The following is a 19348-nucleotide window of genomic DNA, read 5'->3' as shown; positions in this document are numbered from 1 at the left end:
GTAGTGCATGCCTGTAATTCCTTCCAGAGGCTGAAGCAGGAGAATTACAAGTTTGAGGCCCACCTTGGTAATTAAGTGAGACTCTATCTCAAAATAAAAAGACCAGGGATGTAGTTCAATGGAAAAGTGCCCCTAGGTTTAATCCCCAGTACTGGGGATGATGGGAGATAAGTCAGTAGCCCAATTCAACATTCAAATTAAAAAGCAAATTTGTAAGTTAATACACAATTGGGTATTGGCTTGGCAAATTCTATAATCATATTTCTATAATGACCAATATAAAACATGGTAGGAACCAATATACAATATTTATGACAGCTCTGAAAGAATTTAGGTTTTGAATATTTTTTAATAATCCCTCTAACAGATACCTAAAGGTCTTAACAGTGTTGTAGTTAAGTGTATTCAAGAACAGTATTTTACAGCTGGGGATGTAACTCAGTTGCTTGCCTAATACCCCCAAGGCCCTGGGTTCAATCCCAATCACCCCCCCAACACACACACACACACACAAGCATACAATAACAACATAACAAAATGGGAGTAGAACAGTGTTTTGTAAGTTTAAAAAAAGAAAGAAAGAAAATTATTAGGTTAATTACCATTCTGCTTAAAATGTGACAGAATAAAACTCAACTTTTAAAGAGATATTATTATATTATCTTCTAAGTTTTTAAGACACAAGTTAAGAAACCATTACATTATACTACAAAGGAAACCTTGAGGAGAATCAGGGCTGGGAAGAGTGGCAGCTATTTTCAAAAAACTCACACATGGTTGCAATTTTTGATACTGAAAATGTATATTCAGTGGAAGAGCACTGCCCTGGGTTCCATCCCTAGTGTAGGGGACACACACAGACACACAGATACACACATTCTCACAACAAAAAACCCTGTTACTTTGAAAACCTACACAGTAAAAATAAACACTTGAAAAAAAATTGTTTTCTTATATTGTTCACATTTCAGTATATTTTTATACCATCACTTTTCTAAGTCACCTTATGCCTAGCAAAATCAGAATTTATTACAAAAAGAGAAAAATCTTCATCTAAAGATATACACCACAGTATACCTACCCAATCAATACATGAAAAGCAAATTTAGGCAGACTCAAAAACTTGTATAGATAAAGTGACCTATGAAATAACTTTAACACATGAGCCTTTTTAAAAGGCTTGCAGCTTAATCTATGGATAAAAAAAGATCCTGATTTCCTGACTTTTCTACATCTATTCCATGTTTATAGGGTAAATCAAAGCAAAAGCCAGAAGGCTATCTAGCAATATGGAAAGAAATTCACTTACTTGTATTTGTTCCCAGTTCTTGGGTGTGGTTGAATTTTGCAGCGATAAAGAGTTGGGTCCCTCATGCAACCATTATTACTACTCATGTCAATTTTTGCTCGCAAGCAACAAGACTGACCAAACTGGCTCCCTTTTTTCATTTCTTCCCACATTTGTAGATTCTTCTCAACAGCTATAAAATGATAGTTATATTACAGTTTATATAATGTATTAATTACTAATTTGGTTGAAATAAAATTACTTTGTAATTCAACGCAAATTTTCATTTTATATTATAAAACATGCTCCCTTGGTTTAAACACATTGTTAAGAGTTAAAATATCTGACACCAAGAACATTTCCTTATGAAAGTTATCTGACAAAATAGAAAATACACTCTAAATATGTTGAAAGGATAAAGTCAACCCATTTCCTGATACAGCAGAAATTAAGGATAAGAAAAGAGGTTTTTCTCATTTGATATTTCTCATTTTCCATTCATGGCACAACTGGTCAAGCCCTTGTCTTCTTCCCCACCCAAACTTAACACTGTGCCTTTAAAGTAGAAGCATTCTCTTCCTTTGCTGCCTCATGCCCACACGACAGAGCAAGTTTGGCCTGGCCCTTGGGGCCCACAGGCGTTGGCGCTGCAGCCCGTGCCCGTCTGAAGAACACGGCTCGGGCTGAGAGCCTGAGCCCGTGGGCTCCCTGTAAGTCCCTTCAGTCATCCCAATGAGAAGCAGGAAACTCTTGGATCCGAGAAAACGAGAGATGACAGAAAAAAAGTGTACAATAAAGAAAAATGTTTTAATTCCAGAAAAAAGGACTCTATGTCTTGAGTGACTACAGTCCTACCTATATCAGAATATTGAAAGCCTACCCCTCAACTGTAAGAAAGAACTCTTAAATAACCCTTCTTGTTGGAAACTTCTGAAGACATCATAGACATTTTACCTGTACTCAACAATCAAAATAGATTCAAAAGTCTAGTTAACATTTTTTGAAAATGTAGATAAAAAAGGCTTACTATGATAATTTAAATTTACTATACTTCTCAAATGTAACATTCAAGATTTAAACATTGCAGAAGTTCTGGCAACATAATTACAAAATGAAACAGCCCAGTTTAGAAGTTTAGGACACAAGTTATGAGTAAGAAAGGTATGCTCTTCAGTCATGTGATATTTCAGAGATATAGGGTAACATTAAGCTTATATATTATACTCACATGTATCCACATACTGAAAGGAAGACTTGGGTGCTAAAAGCATTATCATCAAACATTTTAGAAATGGTATTGTGTCCCTGAGCTCAATCAGGGCCAGCACCATCAAAAAAAAAAAAAAAAAAAAAAAAAGTATCTACAAATGTTAATTATTTAATTTAAAAGAACTATAGAATATTACAGAAGAAATCCTTCAAATAAAATAAATGCACTGCAAATGACTGTATGTAATAAGAAAGATTACAGGCATGGACACTTCATATGCAACTGTGATGCTAATAAAAGCAGTAAGAATGTAAAGATGATGAAGAAAAAAGATCTCAATGAGATTAATCAATGTACAAATCATAATTTTGAAAGTGTTTTAAACCAGCATCTTTCACAAAAAAGAAATCATGTGCTACTTAAGAAACATAATAAAAGAATATCAATTAAAATATAAGATACTAAATGTGCCTTACAGTTTTTTCTATGTTTGGACTCTATCCTCTGTTCACGTTCTGCTTTCATCTGCTCAGCAGGAGTATCATCCACATAAGCCTTCCCTTCTTGGATTAATTTCTCTGCATATTTCATTATAGTTTCAAAATGATCTGAGGTATAAGTAAACTGATCTGGTTTGATATGCAACAATGCAACATCTTCCAAGATAACCTGCAATAAGAAATCAAAATAACCATTAGTACATCTTGCACTTTCTTGTGCATTTTAATCCTTGATACCATTAGTACATCTTGCACTTTCTTGTGCATTTTAATCCTTGATACTGCATTCTGAGCACATGTCATAAAACACCATCAGTCTTTAACAGCCTGGAAATGGTTATGGAAGTTGTACAACATTAGATCAGAAAAGAAAAAAGAGAGAGATAGATATTCAGTATATGATCTTCCAAATTTCCAGTTGGGAAAGCTGATCTAATGATGGAGTTTTCAATTTACTCTGGAAAAGCTGGTTGTTATTGGTTATACTGACAATCATTTGCCCCTCTGTAGTTCTTCTGAATAAAGACGTAAGAGGCTAGAAAACCACATTTTCCAATATCTATTTAGTATTCATTTTATTCATAAACTTAAGATTATATGACAAAAAAGGAAACCTGCCTCCTGTGAAACTGGTACTCACAGGAAAACATAGCATGTAGGTAAATTCTGTAGTGATTAGAGAGAGAAAAATAAATTAAATTTTTGGTATGGGAACTCAACATTTCTTCGCTTAGGTCTAGGATATGGAACATACAGATGAAAGGTAAAAAGCAGCTATGAAACAAAATTTATGTTCATACCATAAAGGTATCAGGTCACCCTCTATTTTTAATGAACTTTCTGAAAAAGAGGTCATCTACACTTTTAATTACCTTCTCAAAATCTTCCTTTTCTTTTTCAGGATTTGTGTCATCAAATCTCATGATCAGTTTCCCTTTAAAGTTAACCTGGTAGTGCTGGTTCAGAAGAGCAGCTTTTGCATGCCCAATGTGTAAGTAACTAAAACAAAAACATTTCACAAAGAAACTCATTAACAAGTTTTAACTAAATACTTAAACTTAACCTTTTTGAGGAGAACTAAACAAAAACCTTTCTAATTGGTACTTCAATCATTTTCTAAGGAGTACTATGATAAAAAATCTGAGCCTAACAGAGACAAAAGACTACAACATTTATAATCATAAGAAACAACTTCATATGCAAAAGCTGACAAAGGGAAAAACATTTACAAACATTACAACCATAAAGAAAATATTTTTATGTTTCTCAAAAGGAACGGTCATTCAGTTAGAGGAAAACTGCTTCCAAAACTGTTGCCAATGCTACCTGGTAGTGTATTTTTAATAAGATCTGTTGCTACTGGGAACTGGATACCCACCAAATACCCACTAAAGAATAGCACCTCTGACACTATCACTGCATCATGACAGCTAAATCAGAGAGTAAATGAGAATTAGGAATCCAAAGAAAAGCCACTTTACTTCTTTAGGCTTTAGTTTTTTCAAATGCCAATAAAAAGATTTTAACTAAGTGATAAGTCTCACCCTAGCATCAATACTCTATGAATCCAAATCTATGAAAATACCATTCTGTTCCTATAGGCAGCTGACAATGATAAGGAATCAGAGGCATTATTGATCAATCTCTTCTATCAGTGTTGTGGGTCAAAAACAACATCCTGTAACACTTGTGTTAAAAATACATTCAACTGGGCAAAAAACAAGGCATGAAGTAGTTTAAATAATTAGCTTTCCCCAATTTTTATTAGTTTCAACCGATAAATTGTAGCAGCAGTCACACTGTTTAAGACAGTCACTAATTACACAGTACATCTTTAATCTAAGTTCATATCCAATATAGGAGGGAAAAATACAATCCTTTGTATGTCTCTGCATTATTCTTTAAATCAATCAGTCTTTTAAAAATTCATACAGCATTACAGATCAACTATTTAATTTTAAGAAGGCTTTATATGCAAAAGTCAATGCAGACAAATACATGAGGCCCTAGGTTAAATGCCTACCACCAAAAAAAAGGTGGGGGCAGGGGAACAATGAAATGAAATGAAAACACAGCTTGTGCTTAAATAAAGTTACGTGACTCTAAAATAATGCATGCCATTCTAACAATTCCCAAACCTCAAGAAAGCTAGTAGGATTATAAAATATTCACAAAACAACTCAAATAATCAGCTCAAAAGAAAACCTGTGTCATAAGAGCTAAAGAAAGTAAGTACATGAGTTAGTAGTGATGCAGAATTAGGATTCTACCACTCATAACAAACACAAGCAGCATGATCATCAGTTGCTTGGACTCTGAAGCCAAATGGTGTAGGTTTGACAAGTTACTAAAACATCTTATTAATCACTTTATGAAACCATCTGTAAAACAGAGATTATAACAGTGCCTTCCTCACAGGGGTTTTAGGGTTAATGATTTATTTTTATGAGAAATACTTGGTAGTATATGCACATCCGGATAATAAGTACGTAAAATACTTGGTAGTATCTGGAACATTCGTGTTAGCTAAGAGTAAGACTAAAGGCAAAGACAAGTCTTCTGGCTTTCATATAAGACATAGAACTCTTAGGCAGTATAAGGGAATATAACCAAAATGATGAATATTAAGAAAAACTGGATATTGATTTATATTTCAAATCCCTAAACTTTATTAGGCTGAGAGCATGGTCTCTGAGATTGACATAATTTAAATAAACATATTCATTTATAAAATAAAATATTACGAATCTTATATTGTTAAATATATAAACACAAACAGCTTACTAGCCCAAGAAATAATAATGACAGAAAATTTCTTTCCTTATCTGTTGGATTCTATTGTCTACATATTCCATTTACCACAGGAGGGAAAGAATTGGCTACAGAATACACAATCTGAAATTAAACTAAATTTGGAAAAAAAAAATCATCTTATTTAACAAAATATTGCATAATACTTTAAAAGGCTAAGTTTCTAAGTGAGGCCAACAGCTTTAGTAAGACATATTTTATAATATTAATATCAACGGAAGAACCCTATTACGAAGCTTAACCAGTGTGCTCCAAATTGGAATGCAGGTCCAGCATGGTGACACAAACCTGTAATCCCAGCAATTTGGGAGGCTGAGGCAGTAGGATCAAGAATTGAAAACCAGCCTTAGCAACTTAGTGAGGCCCTAAGCAACTCAGTGAGACCTTGTCTCTAAATAAATAATACATAAAAAGGGCTGGGGATATGGCTCAGTGGTTGAGTGCCCCTGGGCTGAATCCCTGCTGCAGGGGGAATAAAAAATATTGGAATGCAGATGTGAAAAGACAGAGTGTCTCTGTAGCTTTAAGGATTGTTGAGCTAGGCCTGAGTCAGTCCCAGGTTGTAGCCAACAACTAGAACAGTTTTTTCCCCTCATGAGCAATTCAAACATTACTTTCTATGTGTGCCTAGAATTTCAGAATTGGGTAGGAGTGAGTATTTCAGGACGACTCTTCATTTATTGGGGTGGAGGGGAATGCTACTGTAACTTCTATCATTAACTAAAAGCATTGCTCAGGATATAAATAGAAATCCTTATTTAATAAAAGCCAACCCCATCACCATCTGAAATACAAAGAAAATTTAAACCTTCTTTTATAGGCATTTTCTTGATTTGTATTTAAAAATCTGGGCGAGAGCTGGGTGTGGTGGCATGTGCCTATAATCCCAGCTACTCAGAAAATTGATACAGAATCATAACTTCCAAACCAGCTGGGGCAATTTAGTGAGATCCTATCTCAAAAACAAACAAAAACAAGGTGGGTTAGGGGTATACCTCTGTGGTAGAGCACTTGCCTAGACAGGGGCCTGGGTTCAATCCCCAGCACTAGAAAAATAAATAAACTCTGGAAGAAAATAAAAATGTCAACTATTACTGTAATAAAAACTATAAGCTGACTATGAACTAAATAAATACTAGCTGTTAATAATTCAGAAGCCATAAAAATGTTAAGAATGTTAACTCTCACAATTAAAATATAACTTATGTCATTCTATATCAACCTATTAGTAAAACATTTAATAACTGTTTTAAAGCTACTTCACTAAAAATATTTAATGATAAATATGAGCTGTACTTTCTTACCCACTAGCCTCTGGAGGAAACCTGACGGTAACCTTTCCCATTTCTGCACCAGGAAGCTCAATAAATTTCCCAACATCTTGTTTTTTCTCAGGTGCCTAAAAAAACAGAATATTCTTAACAACAAAAAGTTGTCTGGTTAAATGTTTAAGAATACATCCATTCAACAAATACTCATGAACTATTATTTATCAGACATGACACTGATTATGAGCAAAATTATGACTAGTACATCATCCTTGCACCTGAGGACTCAAAATCTGATGAAAGAAATAAATAAAACCAAACACAAGCAATATCAACATGTACAGGGTGCCACTGAAGCACTCAGGTGAATTAGTTAACAGTATCTAGGATCAATGGGAAATTTAAAAGGAAGAAAAAACCAAGCTAGACCTTGGAAAGTAAGTAAAACACTAAGCAGATTTTGGAGAAGAGGATTTTTTCCCTATATTCTCTATGCCACATCCCCTTACAGAATCAACAAAAAGGCTCTGAAGAATCTCAGGATCCAATGGGCAATGGTTTTCAAAACTGAGAACAGAATATTCAGGAGAAAAAAAAGATGGCACAGTTGTAAAATACTGAGGATGGGAGCTGGGGATGTAGCTTAGTGGTAGAAGCATGAACAAGGCCCTAGGTTCAATCACCAGCACAAAACAAAACAAAATATTTTAAAATGAGATTTCAATTATATGGAGTTTGGATGCCTAAGGAATACACATTGTATCATCACAATCTTTCAGACATATAAAGATTAGGGCTTTATGTAATTGAACAGTTGAATCAAACCAAGACAATGATGTTAGCTACTTCTTAGAAGCTTTATCATCAGTAGAAATAACTATATTTTCAAAACTAGGGTCTCAGACCAAAATGTTAGCATTAAAAAAACGCTTACCACTCTATCTTTGTTTGTTGAAACATCCCACTTGGCACCTACTGACCGGAAGGCCTGCTGGGCTTCAAGAAAGCCAAACCAACGTTTTACATGAACTGGAGTTTTGTTCTGTTTCAATTGTTCCTGCCATGAAGCATTTCCTAATAACAAACATAATTTAATAAAACTTCAGATTCAAACCAAAATTCTAATCATGGTTAATTTAAGTAAATGCAACTTAAAGTTGTGTTTCTATAATGAAGCTTTTAAAAAATATATTCATTTTTAAATTGTAGTTGGACACAATGCTTTTATTTTATTTGTTTTTATGTGGTGCTGAGGATCGAACCCAGGGCCTCGCACTCATTAGGCAAGTACTCTACCGCTGAGCCACAATCCCAGCCCTAATGAAGCTTTTAAAATGTGGATATATGTGGAAATGTTTTCTTATACTTTTATATATTTTATAGAATTCACAAAACCATTACAAATTTTTTTTCAGTTCAATTCACTGAAGTTCTCTAATATTAGATCCTGCCTTTACTCCCTCAACACATGCATTGTCAAAATAAATGCTTCGTTTCATAATTAAAGTTTTAAGTGTATCAACTGCAGAAAACAATAAAATCAAGAAATAGTGTTTCCTCAAGGATAATATTAAAAAGACACTGATGGAAAAATTTACTTAAGTCATTAACATTAAAAAGCTACAATCCTAACAGAATTATAGAATATTACATCTCTTTCATGAATACTAGGTCAAAATTCACAATAGGCAAAAACGTCATGAAAAAGTTCAGTTCAATTAAAATAGACCTTCATTTTATGTTGGTTATTGTTATAACAATTTAATTTTGAGGAAGTTTAAAGCACAAAAGAGTAGAGAACATAAATAACGCCTATGCATGTACCATAACCCAAATATTTTGCCCTACTGTATTCAGGGTTTTTTAAAGAAAATAACAAAATTCAAGTTCCCTTTGTATCTCATCAATCCCATTATCCTTCCTCCCTACCTTGTAAATTTCTATTAAATACACATAGCTACATGCTTATAATTCCAGTGAACTGAGAGCCTAAGGCAGGAGGATCACCAGTTTGAGGCTAGCTTCAGCAATTTAGTGAGACCCTCAGCAACTTAATGAGACCCTGTCTCAAAATACAAATAAAAAGGACTGGGAATGTATTTCAGTGTCCCTGGGTTAAATTCCTAGTACTACTTACTATTTAACCCTGTTTCAATTAATTATACTGATGATTTTGTTCATGGTTATACACAGATTGATAATAAAATTAATCCACCTTAAGCTTTAATAAATCAAAGACTCCCACAAATTATAATCACATCACCCTATGTCATCCTCAATAATCCATGTTTTCTCTCATATATGATGTACTTTTGCAAAGCATGCTCATATGTCCCTATGTAATCATCTTGGCTTCTCTGTGGTCACTTACACAATCAAAATTTTATTTCATTTTTTAAAATATTTTTAAAATATTTTTTTTAGTTGTAGATGGACACATGCCTTTATTTTATTTATTTATTATTTATGTGGTGCTGAGGATTGAACCCAGCACCTCGCATGTGCTAGATGATGCTGTACCACTGAGCCACAACCCCAGCCCCCAAAGTTTTATTTTTTAAAGGTGCTAACTCCCCTCTGGCCTAGTTCCATAAGTGATCTTATGTCATGAAAGCCTAACTTCATTCCAGAATTATTTACTTTGGCATTTACCTCCTTAAAATCTGGAATACATGGCTGACCAAACCATCTTATATTTTCTTGCTTCTATAAATTCCTTTCCCCAAACTCTAGTCTATTTCTTAAACTCAAGGGAACTGCAGAGGTTTGTCTCTAAATTTCTGCAACTCTGTGGGGTGTTGGTTATATTCCATTATCTTGACTGTGATGATGGTTTCACAGGTGTATATCATGTTAATATTTACCAAATTATACAATTTAAGTAAGTGTTTTATATATCAATTGAACCTCATGAAAAGTTGTCTGTTTTTTTCAATAAATTGACTTTCCAAGTTCCTAAGAATATATTTCTATCTGTTACATTCGCGAGGAGGAAGTAAGTGTTGGGGATGAAACTTAGCAGTAGAGTACTTGCCTAGGCCCTGTGTTCCATCAACAACACAGGAGAAAAACAAAAAAAGAAAAATAGTGTCCTGCCAGAAGAATAACAGTCCAAACTACCTCACTATCCACCCACTTCTAACAGTCCTACTAGCAGTAAATATTTTTTCAAATGAGAGACAAGTGTCCAGAGTCAAGTAATGGTGGAGGTAGGACAAGTACTGACCAGAAATGGGATAAGGCTTCTTAAACAGGAACAAAGACACCTCCAAAGGCAAGAGGGATTAGTGAGACAGATGACCCCCAAGGACAGAGTACAGGAAATTCCCATATTGTACAGAAATAGATGGAGCACTCACTCCTCTGAAAAAGTCATAAAAGTACTACCTAGGGCTGCGGTTGTGGCTCAGCAGTAAAGTGTTCACCTAGCATGTGCGAGGCCCTGAGTTCGATCCTCAGCACACATAAAAAATAAATAAATAAACAAACAAACTAAAGTATTAAAAAAAAAAAGTACTACCTAAACATTATGCACACATATACAGAAACACAAAAATACATGTACTTATCCAAAACAATATTTAATGATTAAAACAGAATTTTTTAAGAGAAATTCTTGATACCTTTTAGAGTGGCCCAAACACATAAATCTGCTAAGGTCATGGAGTTTCCAACTAAATATGTTCTCAGAGATAGGCAATGATTGAGCTCACTGATTGCAGAAGCAAACAAATTACACGAAGACAATTTTGTAGTGCTAAATTCCAACCAGTGATCAACCTATAAACACAAAGACAGAAAACAAATACACCCCACACTTAGAAAAAATTCTAGTTAACTTGAGCAACAGTACACTCTTGGATGCCTTAGTTAGAATTACACTTATCTCAAATTATAGAATCCATTCTATGGATTCAATTTTGGATACCTGGGATCTAAAATGGCATTTAAGCCCTATGCAACTTAAGGAGACCCCTACCTTAAAAACAAAAACAGGCTGAGGATGTAACTCAGTGGTTAAGCACCCCTGTGTTCAATCCCTGGTACCAAAACAAAACAAATTCATCTTGTCTCCAAAAAATAAAATAAAAGTAAAAAATAAAATTATTAAAAAAAAACTTTAAAAAAAGACCTGAGAACCGGTAATAGGAAGGAGTAACCAACTTGAAACAACTAAAAAAGCAGGTCTTGGTCTGTAGAATGTAAAAGTAAATAGTTAAAAAACATTCTTTATATTTTAAGCTTTATGACATTTAGAAGAATCAGAGTACAAATAAGGCAGAGGGAAAAATGCACCTTCAGAATGGAACCAACAATTAATCAGTTATGACTGTAATTAAATAAAGTATATACTCAGAAAAGAAAATGGGATCCAAACTTGTACGTTACCCTGGGCAAATCTCTTAATTTTGCTAGACTTGTTGCTTAACTTGTCAAGTAAGTTAGTTAAATTAGATGATCTAGGAATCTAGGTAGATAAACGTAACACTAAATGCCAATAGAACCTCTGATGTGGGATTAAACATTCAAACTTTAGAGCTTATAAAAAATTAATCTTTTTATTAAAGTAAAAACACAATGAGCATTCCTTAACCTGATCTATGATGAATACTGTTAATATCCTTAAGTAGAATAATAGTACAAAATGCAGGTGAGGTGGCATAAGCCTATAGTCCCAGCTATTTGGGAAGGTTGAGGGAGAAGGACAACTTGAGCACAGGACTATGAAGTCAGTGTGGGCAATACAGCATAATGCTGTAATAATAATAATAGTATATAACAATATATTAGAAGATGATAAAGCTTGTAAAAATTCAGAAGCATAAATCAAAACAAAACACAAAGAAATATTCACTGTTTACCTCAGTATGCTCCATCAAGTTAGTGCCATAGAGCCCAGCTGTAGTTGCAACTCTAGCCAAGTAGCGAAGTATGGAATTTATGTCGGTGAATACCACATTTCTACAAAATAAGAATGAGATAAAGTACTATGTATGGTTACTCTCACAAATCAGTAAGAGTCATGAGACTTAATGAAAAAGCAAAAATAGAAACCTTAAATATTTACATGTTCTTTTCTACTATAGTAAAACAAAAGATCTGCTGATTTGCACGTTCTTTTCTACTATAGTAAAACAAAAGATCTGCTGATTTGTATGTTCTTTTCTACTGTAGTAAAACAAAAGATCTGCTGATTTGTTCTTTATACTGTTTCTATCAAGTTCTGAACTGTTCTGAAATATCCAGCTAAATCTATAAATTTACATTAGAACAGACTCTAAATGATGCTTCAACTTCCTAATTTTTAGTTTCTATATTCAATAAAAACTGTTCAGTGGTGAAATATGAAAATTATTAGATATAGAGAAAAAATGATTTAAAATAAATCAAGGTGGGGTGGGGATATGACTCAGAGGTAGAGTACCTGCCTCTTATGCATGAGGCTCTTGGTTCCTCCCCACCACCATGAAAAAGGTAAAATAAATAAATCAAGACAAAGAAACCAAGGATTCACAGGCTATTGTCAATTTTATGGTAAAGAAGGCAAACCAAACCCCATTGCAGCCAGGCACAAAAGTGTGCACCTATAGTTCTACTACTCAAGAGGCTAAGACAGGAGGATTACTTGAGTCCACAATTTTGAGGGCAGTCTGAGCAACATAGACAGGCCCCATCTTAAAATTGCAAGGTAAAATTGTACTTTTTTTTTAAATTTATTTTTGCAGTACTGGGGACTGAATCCATAGCCTCCCACACTGAGTTACATCCCCAGCCCTTTTTATTTTGAAACAGGGTCTGTGTGTGTGTTACTAGAGACTAAACCTAGAGGTGCTTTACCATTGAGCTACATCACCAGACTTTTTTGTTTGTTTTTGTTTTAAATTAATGTTGAGACAGGGTCTCCATAAATTAGAGTTAGGTCCTAAAACTTGGATCATCCTGCTGGGCGCAATAGCGCATACCAGTAATCCCAGCAGCTTGGGAGGCTGAAACAGGAGAATCTTGAGTTCAAAGCCAGCTTCAGCAACTGCCAGGCACTAAACAACTCAGTGAGACCCTGCCTCTAATAAAATACAACATAGGGCTGAGGAAGTGGCTCAGTGGTTGAGTACCCCAAGTTCAATCCCCAGTACCAAACAAACAAAAAAACTGTTTAAAAAAAAAACAACTTGGATCACCCTGCCTCAAGCCCCTGTAATTGCAAGTGTGGATAACAACGCCTGGCAAAAAGTACTTTTTTCTTTAAGAGATGTTAAAACATACAGAGAAGAGACAACAGCAATAAAATTTTAGAAGCTAGGGGCTGAGGGTGTAGCTGAGTGGTACAGTTCTTACCTCACATGCACAAGGCCCTGGGGATCCCCAGCACCATGGGGGGAAAAATCAGAAGCTGAAATGCAGATGGACTTAGCAGACCTGAAAAAACTGAATCTTAAATGGACAAATTTGAAAACTAACTCAACTTAATGTCCACAAAAGATGAGAATCAAGAAAAATAAGTATCTCTGCTGTGAGAATGAACTGGGGCTAAAATAGGCTTAGCTGAAAATCCCTTTAACAATCATTCAGAAACATGGGTATTCTCAAACTTACCCTCCACAGCTGTGCTACTTCACATACCCTACCCTGGAAAAACTTGAGCTTTTTTTTTCTCTAAAGAGTAAAATAGTCTTTGGATAATTGGATACCCAAGAAAAAACTAAGGACACTGACATCAGAGGTTCCTCAAATTAACAGCTCATCCTAGAATAGAACTTACAGTTGACAGGACCACCCCAAACTGGACATGCAGCTCAGTGAAAGTGCACTTGTCTAACATGCTTGAGGCCCTGGTCTGAATCCCCAGCACCGCAGAACAAGAAAAAGAAATTCTTCATAAGTCTTTTTTTTTTTTTCCTCCTTTTCCAAAGATGCCAACATTTTACATTGTGGACTTATCAATTTCTTTCTCATTATTATTTATTTTCAGTATTTCTATTTTCCACCAGAAATTATACAATTATCTATATTTGTATATATAATTATATAATTATATAATTATAATTAAATATAATTATAAGAATTTAAAAGCTTTAAATATAAATCTTTCTGAACATTTCCATTTATTTTAAACAGATTACAAGTTGTAATCAGATAGCTAGCTGACAAGCATAATTCTCTGGCTGCTGTTCCTTGAGAATGACAAAGCATGCTTCTCTCTAGGAACAAAACCTATCTAATTAGCAAGTAAAACAAGCATACAACATTTAATGATGAATATTTTTTAAATATTGTTCAGTACTAAAAATAGAAATTAAAAAGCACTTACTCAGAAACACGAAGAATATTTTCTTTCCCTTCTTCAACAGAAATGCTGACATCACCTTTCACATGTTCTACCGCCAGCAAAGCTTCTAAAAATGATAGGATGAAAAGATTTCTCTTTAAAAACAATGTAGTATTTATAACTTGAGTCACAAAGCATTAGGGATGAGTCAACAAACCAATATTATGTCCCATAAGGAGTAACCTTTTTTTTTTCCCCCACAGCAGGATATAGACAGCAAATCTAGACTTTGATCTTGGAGAAATAAATTAGAATTCATTATTAGCACAGTCCACTTGCTTCCGAATATGCTCAGGTTTTGATTAGTAACAATAAAATGAATCTTCTCCTTCTTTAGATGATAAGAAATTAGAATTGTACCTTGTATAAAAGTCAAAAGTATTTAAGTGATTACTATGTGGTAGGTTCTACACTAAATGCTTTAGAGTAATTACAATTTTTAATCTTTGTCATAACCTTAAGTTGATACCTTTATTCCCACTATAGAAGAGGAAACTGAAGCTTAGAGAGGTTAAAGAACCAGCCTGATGTCCTTAGCTAAATACATGGCAGTCAGGAGTTGAATGCAGCGCTCAGTCCAGACCTCCCACTCTGCAACAGAGTACTACTGCCTCTCAACACATTTTACTAAATTGACTCACTAATACTTTGTTTTCTTAATTTGTTAAGATGAACAGCTAGCATTCATATATCATTTCCAAATACCATGCTCCCTTGGAAACGACACCAGGTTAGGGAAAGTAACCTAGAATATCTTATTGTGCTAGAAATCAAGTTCTGTTTGAAGGTCTGTCCCCTCAGAAACTTATGTTGAAATTTCATAGCCACTATAACAATATCAAGAAATAGGACCTTTAACAGGTATTTTAGGTCAAGAGGCAATGTGGGAATGGGTTTGCTCTCTCTCATGTGCTCTTTCTCAGCTCTTCTGCTATGTTATGACACAGCAAGAAGGACTTGCCAGATGTATCCCCTTTGTCATGGATTTACCATGCTCCAAAAACATCAGACAATAAACTTCTGTCATTATAAATAACCCAGTCTGGGATGCAGGATGTAGCTCAGTGGGAGAACACTTCTGTAGAGTGTACAAGAGGATAACAACATTGCAAAAATACTACTAATACTATTAGTAATAATAAAGTAAAATATTACCCACTCTGTGGTATTCTGCTATATTAGCACAAAACAGATTAAAACAAGAAATTATTCAAAAGAGAGATAAAAAATCAGGTCACAAAGACATAGAGGCCAGCTTAGACTCCCCTGGCATATTGGGGCAATTTGACCACCAAAATGAAATAAATTTTAGCATATCATTACAAAAGGATCCTACTGAGCAAATAAAAGAAATAAACCATTATAAGCAACAAAATAAATATAAAAAACACTATCTTAGGAGTAAAAGAATATATAATATGGTTCAATGCACATGAAATTCTAGAAAAAGCAAACAAAGTGACAAAAAACATGTCAGAGGCTACCAGGAGCCAGGGATGAGGAGAGAGATGACTAAAAAGGGAATAAGGGAATGTTTTGGAAGCAACAGAAATATTCTATATTATTGTTGTGGTGGAGGTTTATAAATTACATATATCACTGCATATTTTATGTCAACTTGTACTCATAAAGCTGGTATACTTGACTGTATACAAATTATAACTCAACAAAACTAATTTTAAAAAATATTTATTTTCTAGTTATAGGTGGATAATATATCTTTATTTTATTTTTATGTGGTGCTGAGGGTCGAACCCAGTTTTTCACACATGCTAGGTGAGTGCTCTACCTCTGAGCCACAACCCCAGCCCCAACAAAACTAATTTTTAAAAATAAAAAATTTTTAAATTGAAAATGAAAATAATGTAATACTTTGAATATATTTATTTTACTATGATTTTTTTTTAAATGGGAAAACTCTTCTCACAATAAAATGTCAACTAATGTAAAACAAATGCCAACTTGGAAAATAAATTATATCCTTTTTCTTGGCAGTATAGGGGATGGAACCCAGGACCTCCCATATGCTAGGCAACTGCTGAGTTACACCCTCAGCTCTTTAAAAGGAACTGTAGAATCAGAAGGTCAACATTTGAAAACCATCATAATAATCAAGTTAGGCAGGAAACATTAATGGATGCTGAAACCAGCATGCAAAGGTTTAATGAAGAGAAGAATGTTTGCATGGTCCAAAAGTTCTCCCATTAAAATACCTATTAATTAAAAGGGAAAACTGCAGTGGGAAAAGCTGGCAGATGCCCTCGTAAGTGATCAAGGTTGGAATTATTAGTAATGGGAAAATCAAATTCATGCATCAAATGATGGGCTGCAATGAAGAATAAGGAATCAATTCTGTAATAAAGAAAAAAGAATCACTCCTGCCAAAGATGCACAAGCTGAAATCTAGTCCCAAGAAAACATCAGACAACCTGATTAGGAGTTATTCTTCAAGAGATTTATAATCTTTAGAGGGGTCAAAGCTATGAGACCAAGGGGAAAAAACTACTAAACTATTTTGGATTGAAAAAGATTGAGGAGACATGACAACCAAGTACAAACAAAACTTAGTCCTAGATTTTGGTCCTTATGCTATGGAAGGCACTATTGAAGCAATCAGTGTTAGAAGAACATACTTTAGATGTTAAGGATTTTATCAAGATGTATTTCCTGATTTTGATGATTATAAGAGGTCAGATGGAGAGATTTCTTCCTCTGGGTAATGCACACTGGAATATTCTTAGGTGCTGATGCATCATACTGCAGTATGCTCTCAGGTAGTACAGGGAAGAAAAGTTCTTGGTTCTATTGCATCTTCTTTAAGTTTTAAATTATTTTAACATTAAAAAATAACATTTAGACATATTAAAACAGAGGAATTCTAGCCATCCAATCCATCTTTTAAACATTTCATTTAATTTTATTATTTAAAGATAAAATGTATCTGACTTGAGCCACTGAAAAGAATTAAATAAAAAAACAAAAGATAGGTGAGGTACAACCAGAAGAAAAAGATATATTTTATAACTGGTCTATAGTCCAAAATAATAACACATTTCTTTAAAATTCTCTTTCAGAATACTAACAGCAATGTGGTTCCGAGTTCTGTAATTCACTAAAGAAATAGATCAATCACCTTTAGAGTAATGATCTAAGCAACATTAGTAAAAACTATACCCACTTATCAATATCTAAAATGTGTCTGGAATGTTACTTACAGTCTCATTTTTTTCTGGCAACCAACACTATATAGAAAACATTAGCCCTCCCCCCCTCCCTTTTTGTGGTGCTGGGGATTGAACTCAGGGCCTTGAGCAGGTTAGGCAAGTGTTTTACTGCTGGGCCACATCCCCAGTCCCTACCCCCACTTCCTTAAATAAGCAAATTGTGGGAGTCATTAAACAAGGAATATCAAGGTTCCACAACTAATAATTAGCAGCCAGGACTGCACTCAGGCCTCCATGAACCAAATATCTTTGCTCTCAACCATGAGGCCACATTGTCTAATATTAGTCCAGCTCAAGAATCAAATCTATTTCTTTCTGAGCTCATTCATTTGTTGTGGGGTTAGCCCACAATTCCTGAAACCAATACACTAACACCTATCATTTTTAATATCTAAAATGGTTATTTTTTAAGGGCTGGAAGTGTAACTCAATGGTAAACCTTTGCTTAGAATGCAGAAGGCCCTATGTTCAATCTTCAGCACCCAAAAAAAAAAAAAGTATTCCAATAAACTCACAACACCACCAAAGTTGAGAAAATAATGATTAATTTCATGATTCCCCGTGGACAATTATATTTAAAAGTCTGGGCTTCTTGAACATTAGAAAGTACTTGTGTAGAGAAGGGGACACAGCTCAGTTGGTAGATCATTTGCCTAGCATGCACAAGGTCCTGGGTTCAATCCTCAGCACCAGAGTGGGGGGTGGGGAAGTACTGTGCATTTAACTATGTATTAAAAAGCACAGGAGTAAAGTACTTAAAATTCTTTTGTGTAATTTCCCAAAGTAATGAAAAAGCAGAAATTCTACGCTATTTACCCACAGTAACCTCGGCCAAGTTGAAAAAGCAATTTCAATTTCAACTTAAGATGTATCAGGAAGGTGAACATACAGATAAACATATGTAAACATAAGATCTGATGTTTACTCTGACATTTACTACATCCACAGGGTGTGTAGAAAAACAACCTCATTAACATGCAGTAAACCCGTTTTTAGCAATTATCCTTTTTACCACTCTTTTAACTAAAAATAAATGCAACCCCAGTTAAAAGCCTAAATGCTAATAGGACAATCTACTTGGTTCATTTAGACCCTGACAAAATGTAAGGAAAAATCAACTAAATTCAAGACGAGAGTTGGGAGAGAAAATGCTAAAAACAAAGCGAAGATAAGTTTTAAGATGTTATTTCTACGACCAGTTCTTGGTCCCCAGAGGAATGCATTTCAAAAAGGGAGCAGGAAACTGGCTTAAAGTCAACCCTCTGAGAGAAGGTGGCCCAAAAGCCTCGGGTTGCCCGCCCTGGGCTCACACCGCGCCTTCCTCCACGCCCTGGAAACCGTTGTCTTCCGCAGCAGATGCCCTAGGTAACGTGCAGAAGGCGAAGGGGTCGGGGCCTACTCCGTGTGTAGCTTGGGGAAAAGGGAAGGCCCATTCTCCCAGGCCGTGACCGCCGCCACTGCGCCAAGCCGGGGCGCAGCGAGGTTCCCAGCCCCGCACCCTCCCTGGCTGATGCAACCCACACGGTCGGCGGCAGCTGCCTCTTACCCAGGGGCGGGTCTCCAGAATTCACTGTGAGACAGAGCGCAGCCATCTCCACGGGTCTTCTGATACACCTGTCAGCCCGCCTGCCTGGTGCCCTAAAGACCCGCGACCGGCTGAAAACGGGAGGATGCAACGTGTGCACGCGCCCGACGCCGCCGCAGCCTCCGCCCCGCCTAT

General features: G+C 35.2%; 1 protein-coding gene across 3 annotated transcripts in view; it reads right to left on the bottom strand.

The window, feature by feature from the left end:
* Eprs1 (glutamyl-prolyl-tRNA synthetase 1) overlaps nucleotides 1–19348 on the bottom strand; it is a 73607-nt gene extending 54259 nt beyond the window's left edge. For 2 of the 3 annotated variants that reach the window (XM_048809345.1, XM_015483633.2), the window contains exons 1-9: nucleotides 19175–19346; nucleotides 14387–14471; nucleotides 11940–12039; nucleotides 10701–10857; nucleotides 8012–8151; nucleotides 7114–7208; nucleotides 3871–3997; nucleotides 2975–3167; nucleotides 1310–1481 (exon numbers count right to left, since the gene is read on the bottom strand). In XM_048809345.1, the coding sequence (XP_048665302.1) occupies nucleotides 1310–1481; nucleotides 2975–3167; nucleotides 3871–3997; nucleotides 7114–7208; nucleotides 8012–8151; nucleotides 10701–10857; nucleotides 11940–12039; nucleotides 14387–14471; nucleotides 19175–19220 (1115 nt within the window). In that variant the 5' untranslated portion in view covers nucleotides 19221–19346. Of the gene's footprint in view, nucleotides 1–1309; nucleotides 1482–2974; nucleotides 3168–3870; nucleotides 3998–7113; nucleotides 7209–8011; nucleotides 8152–10700; nucleotides 10858–11939; nucleotides 12040–14386; nucleotides 14472–19174 lie in introns of all 3 variants that reach the window. The other variant, XM_048809346.1, reaches the window with a different exon arrangement.

Source organism: Marmota marmota, unplaced genomic scaffold (assembly GCF_001458135.2).
Source record: "Marmota marmota marmota unplaced genomic scaffold, marMar, whole genome shotgun sequence".
NCBI lineage: Eukaryota > Metazoa > Chordata > Mammalia > Rodentia > Sciuridae > Marmota > Marmota marmota.
This window is presented reverse-complemented; position numbering and strand designations above follow the sequence as displayed.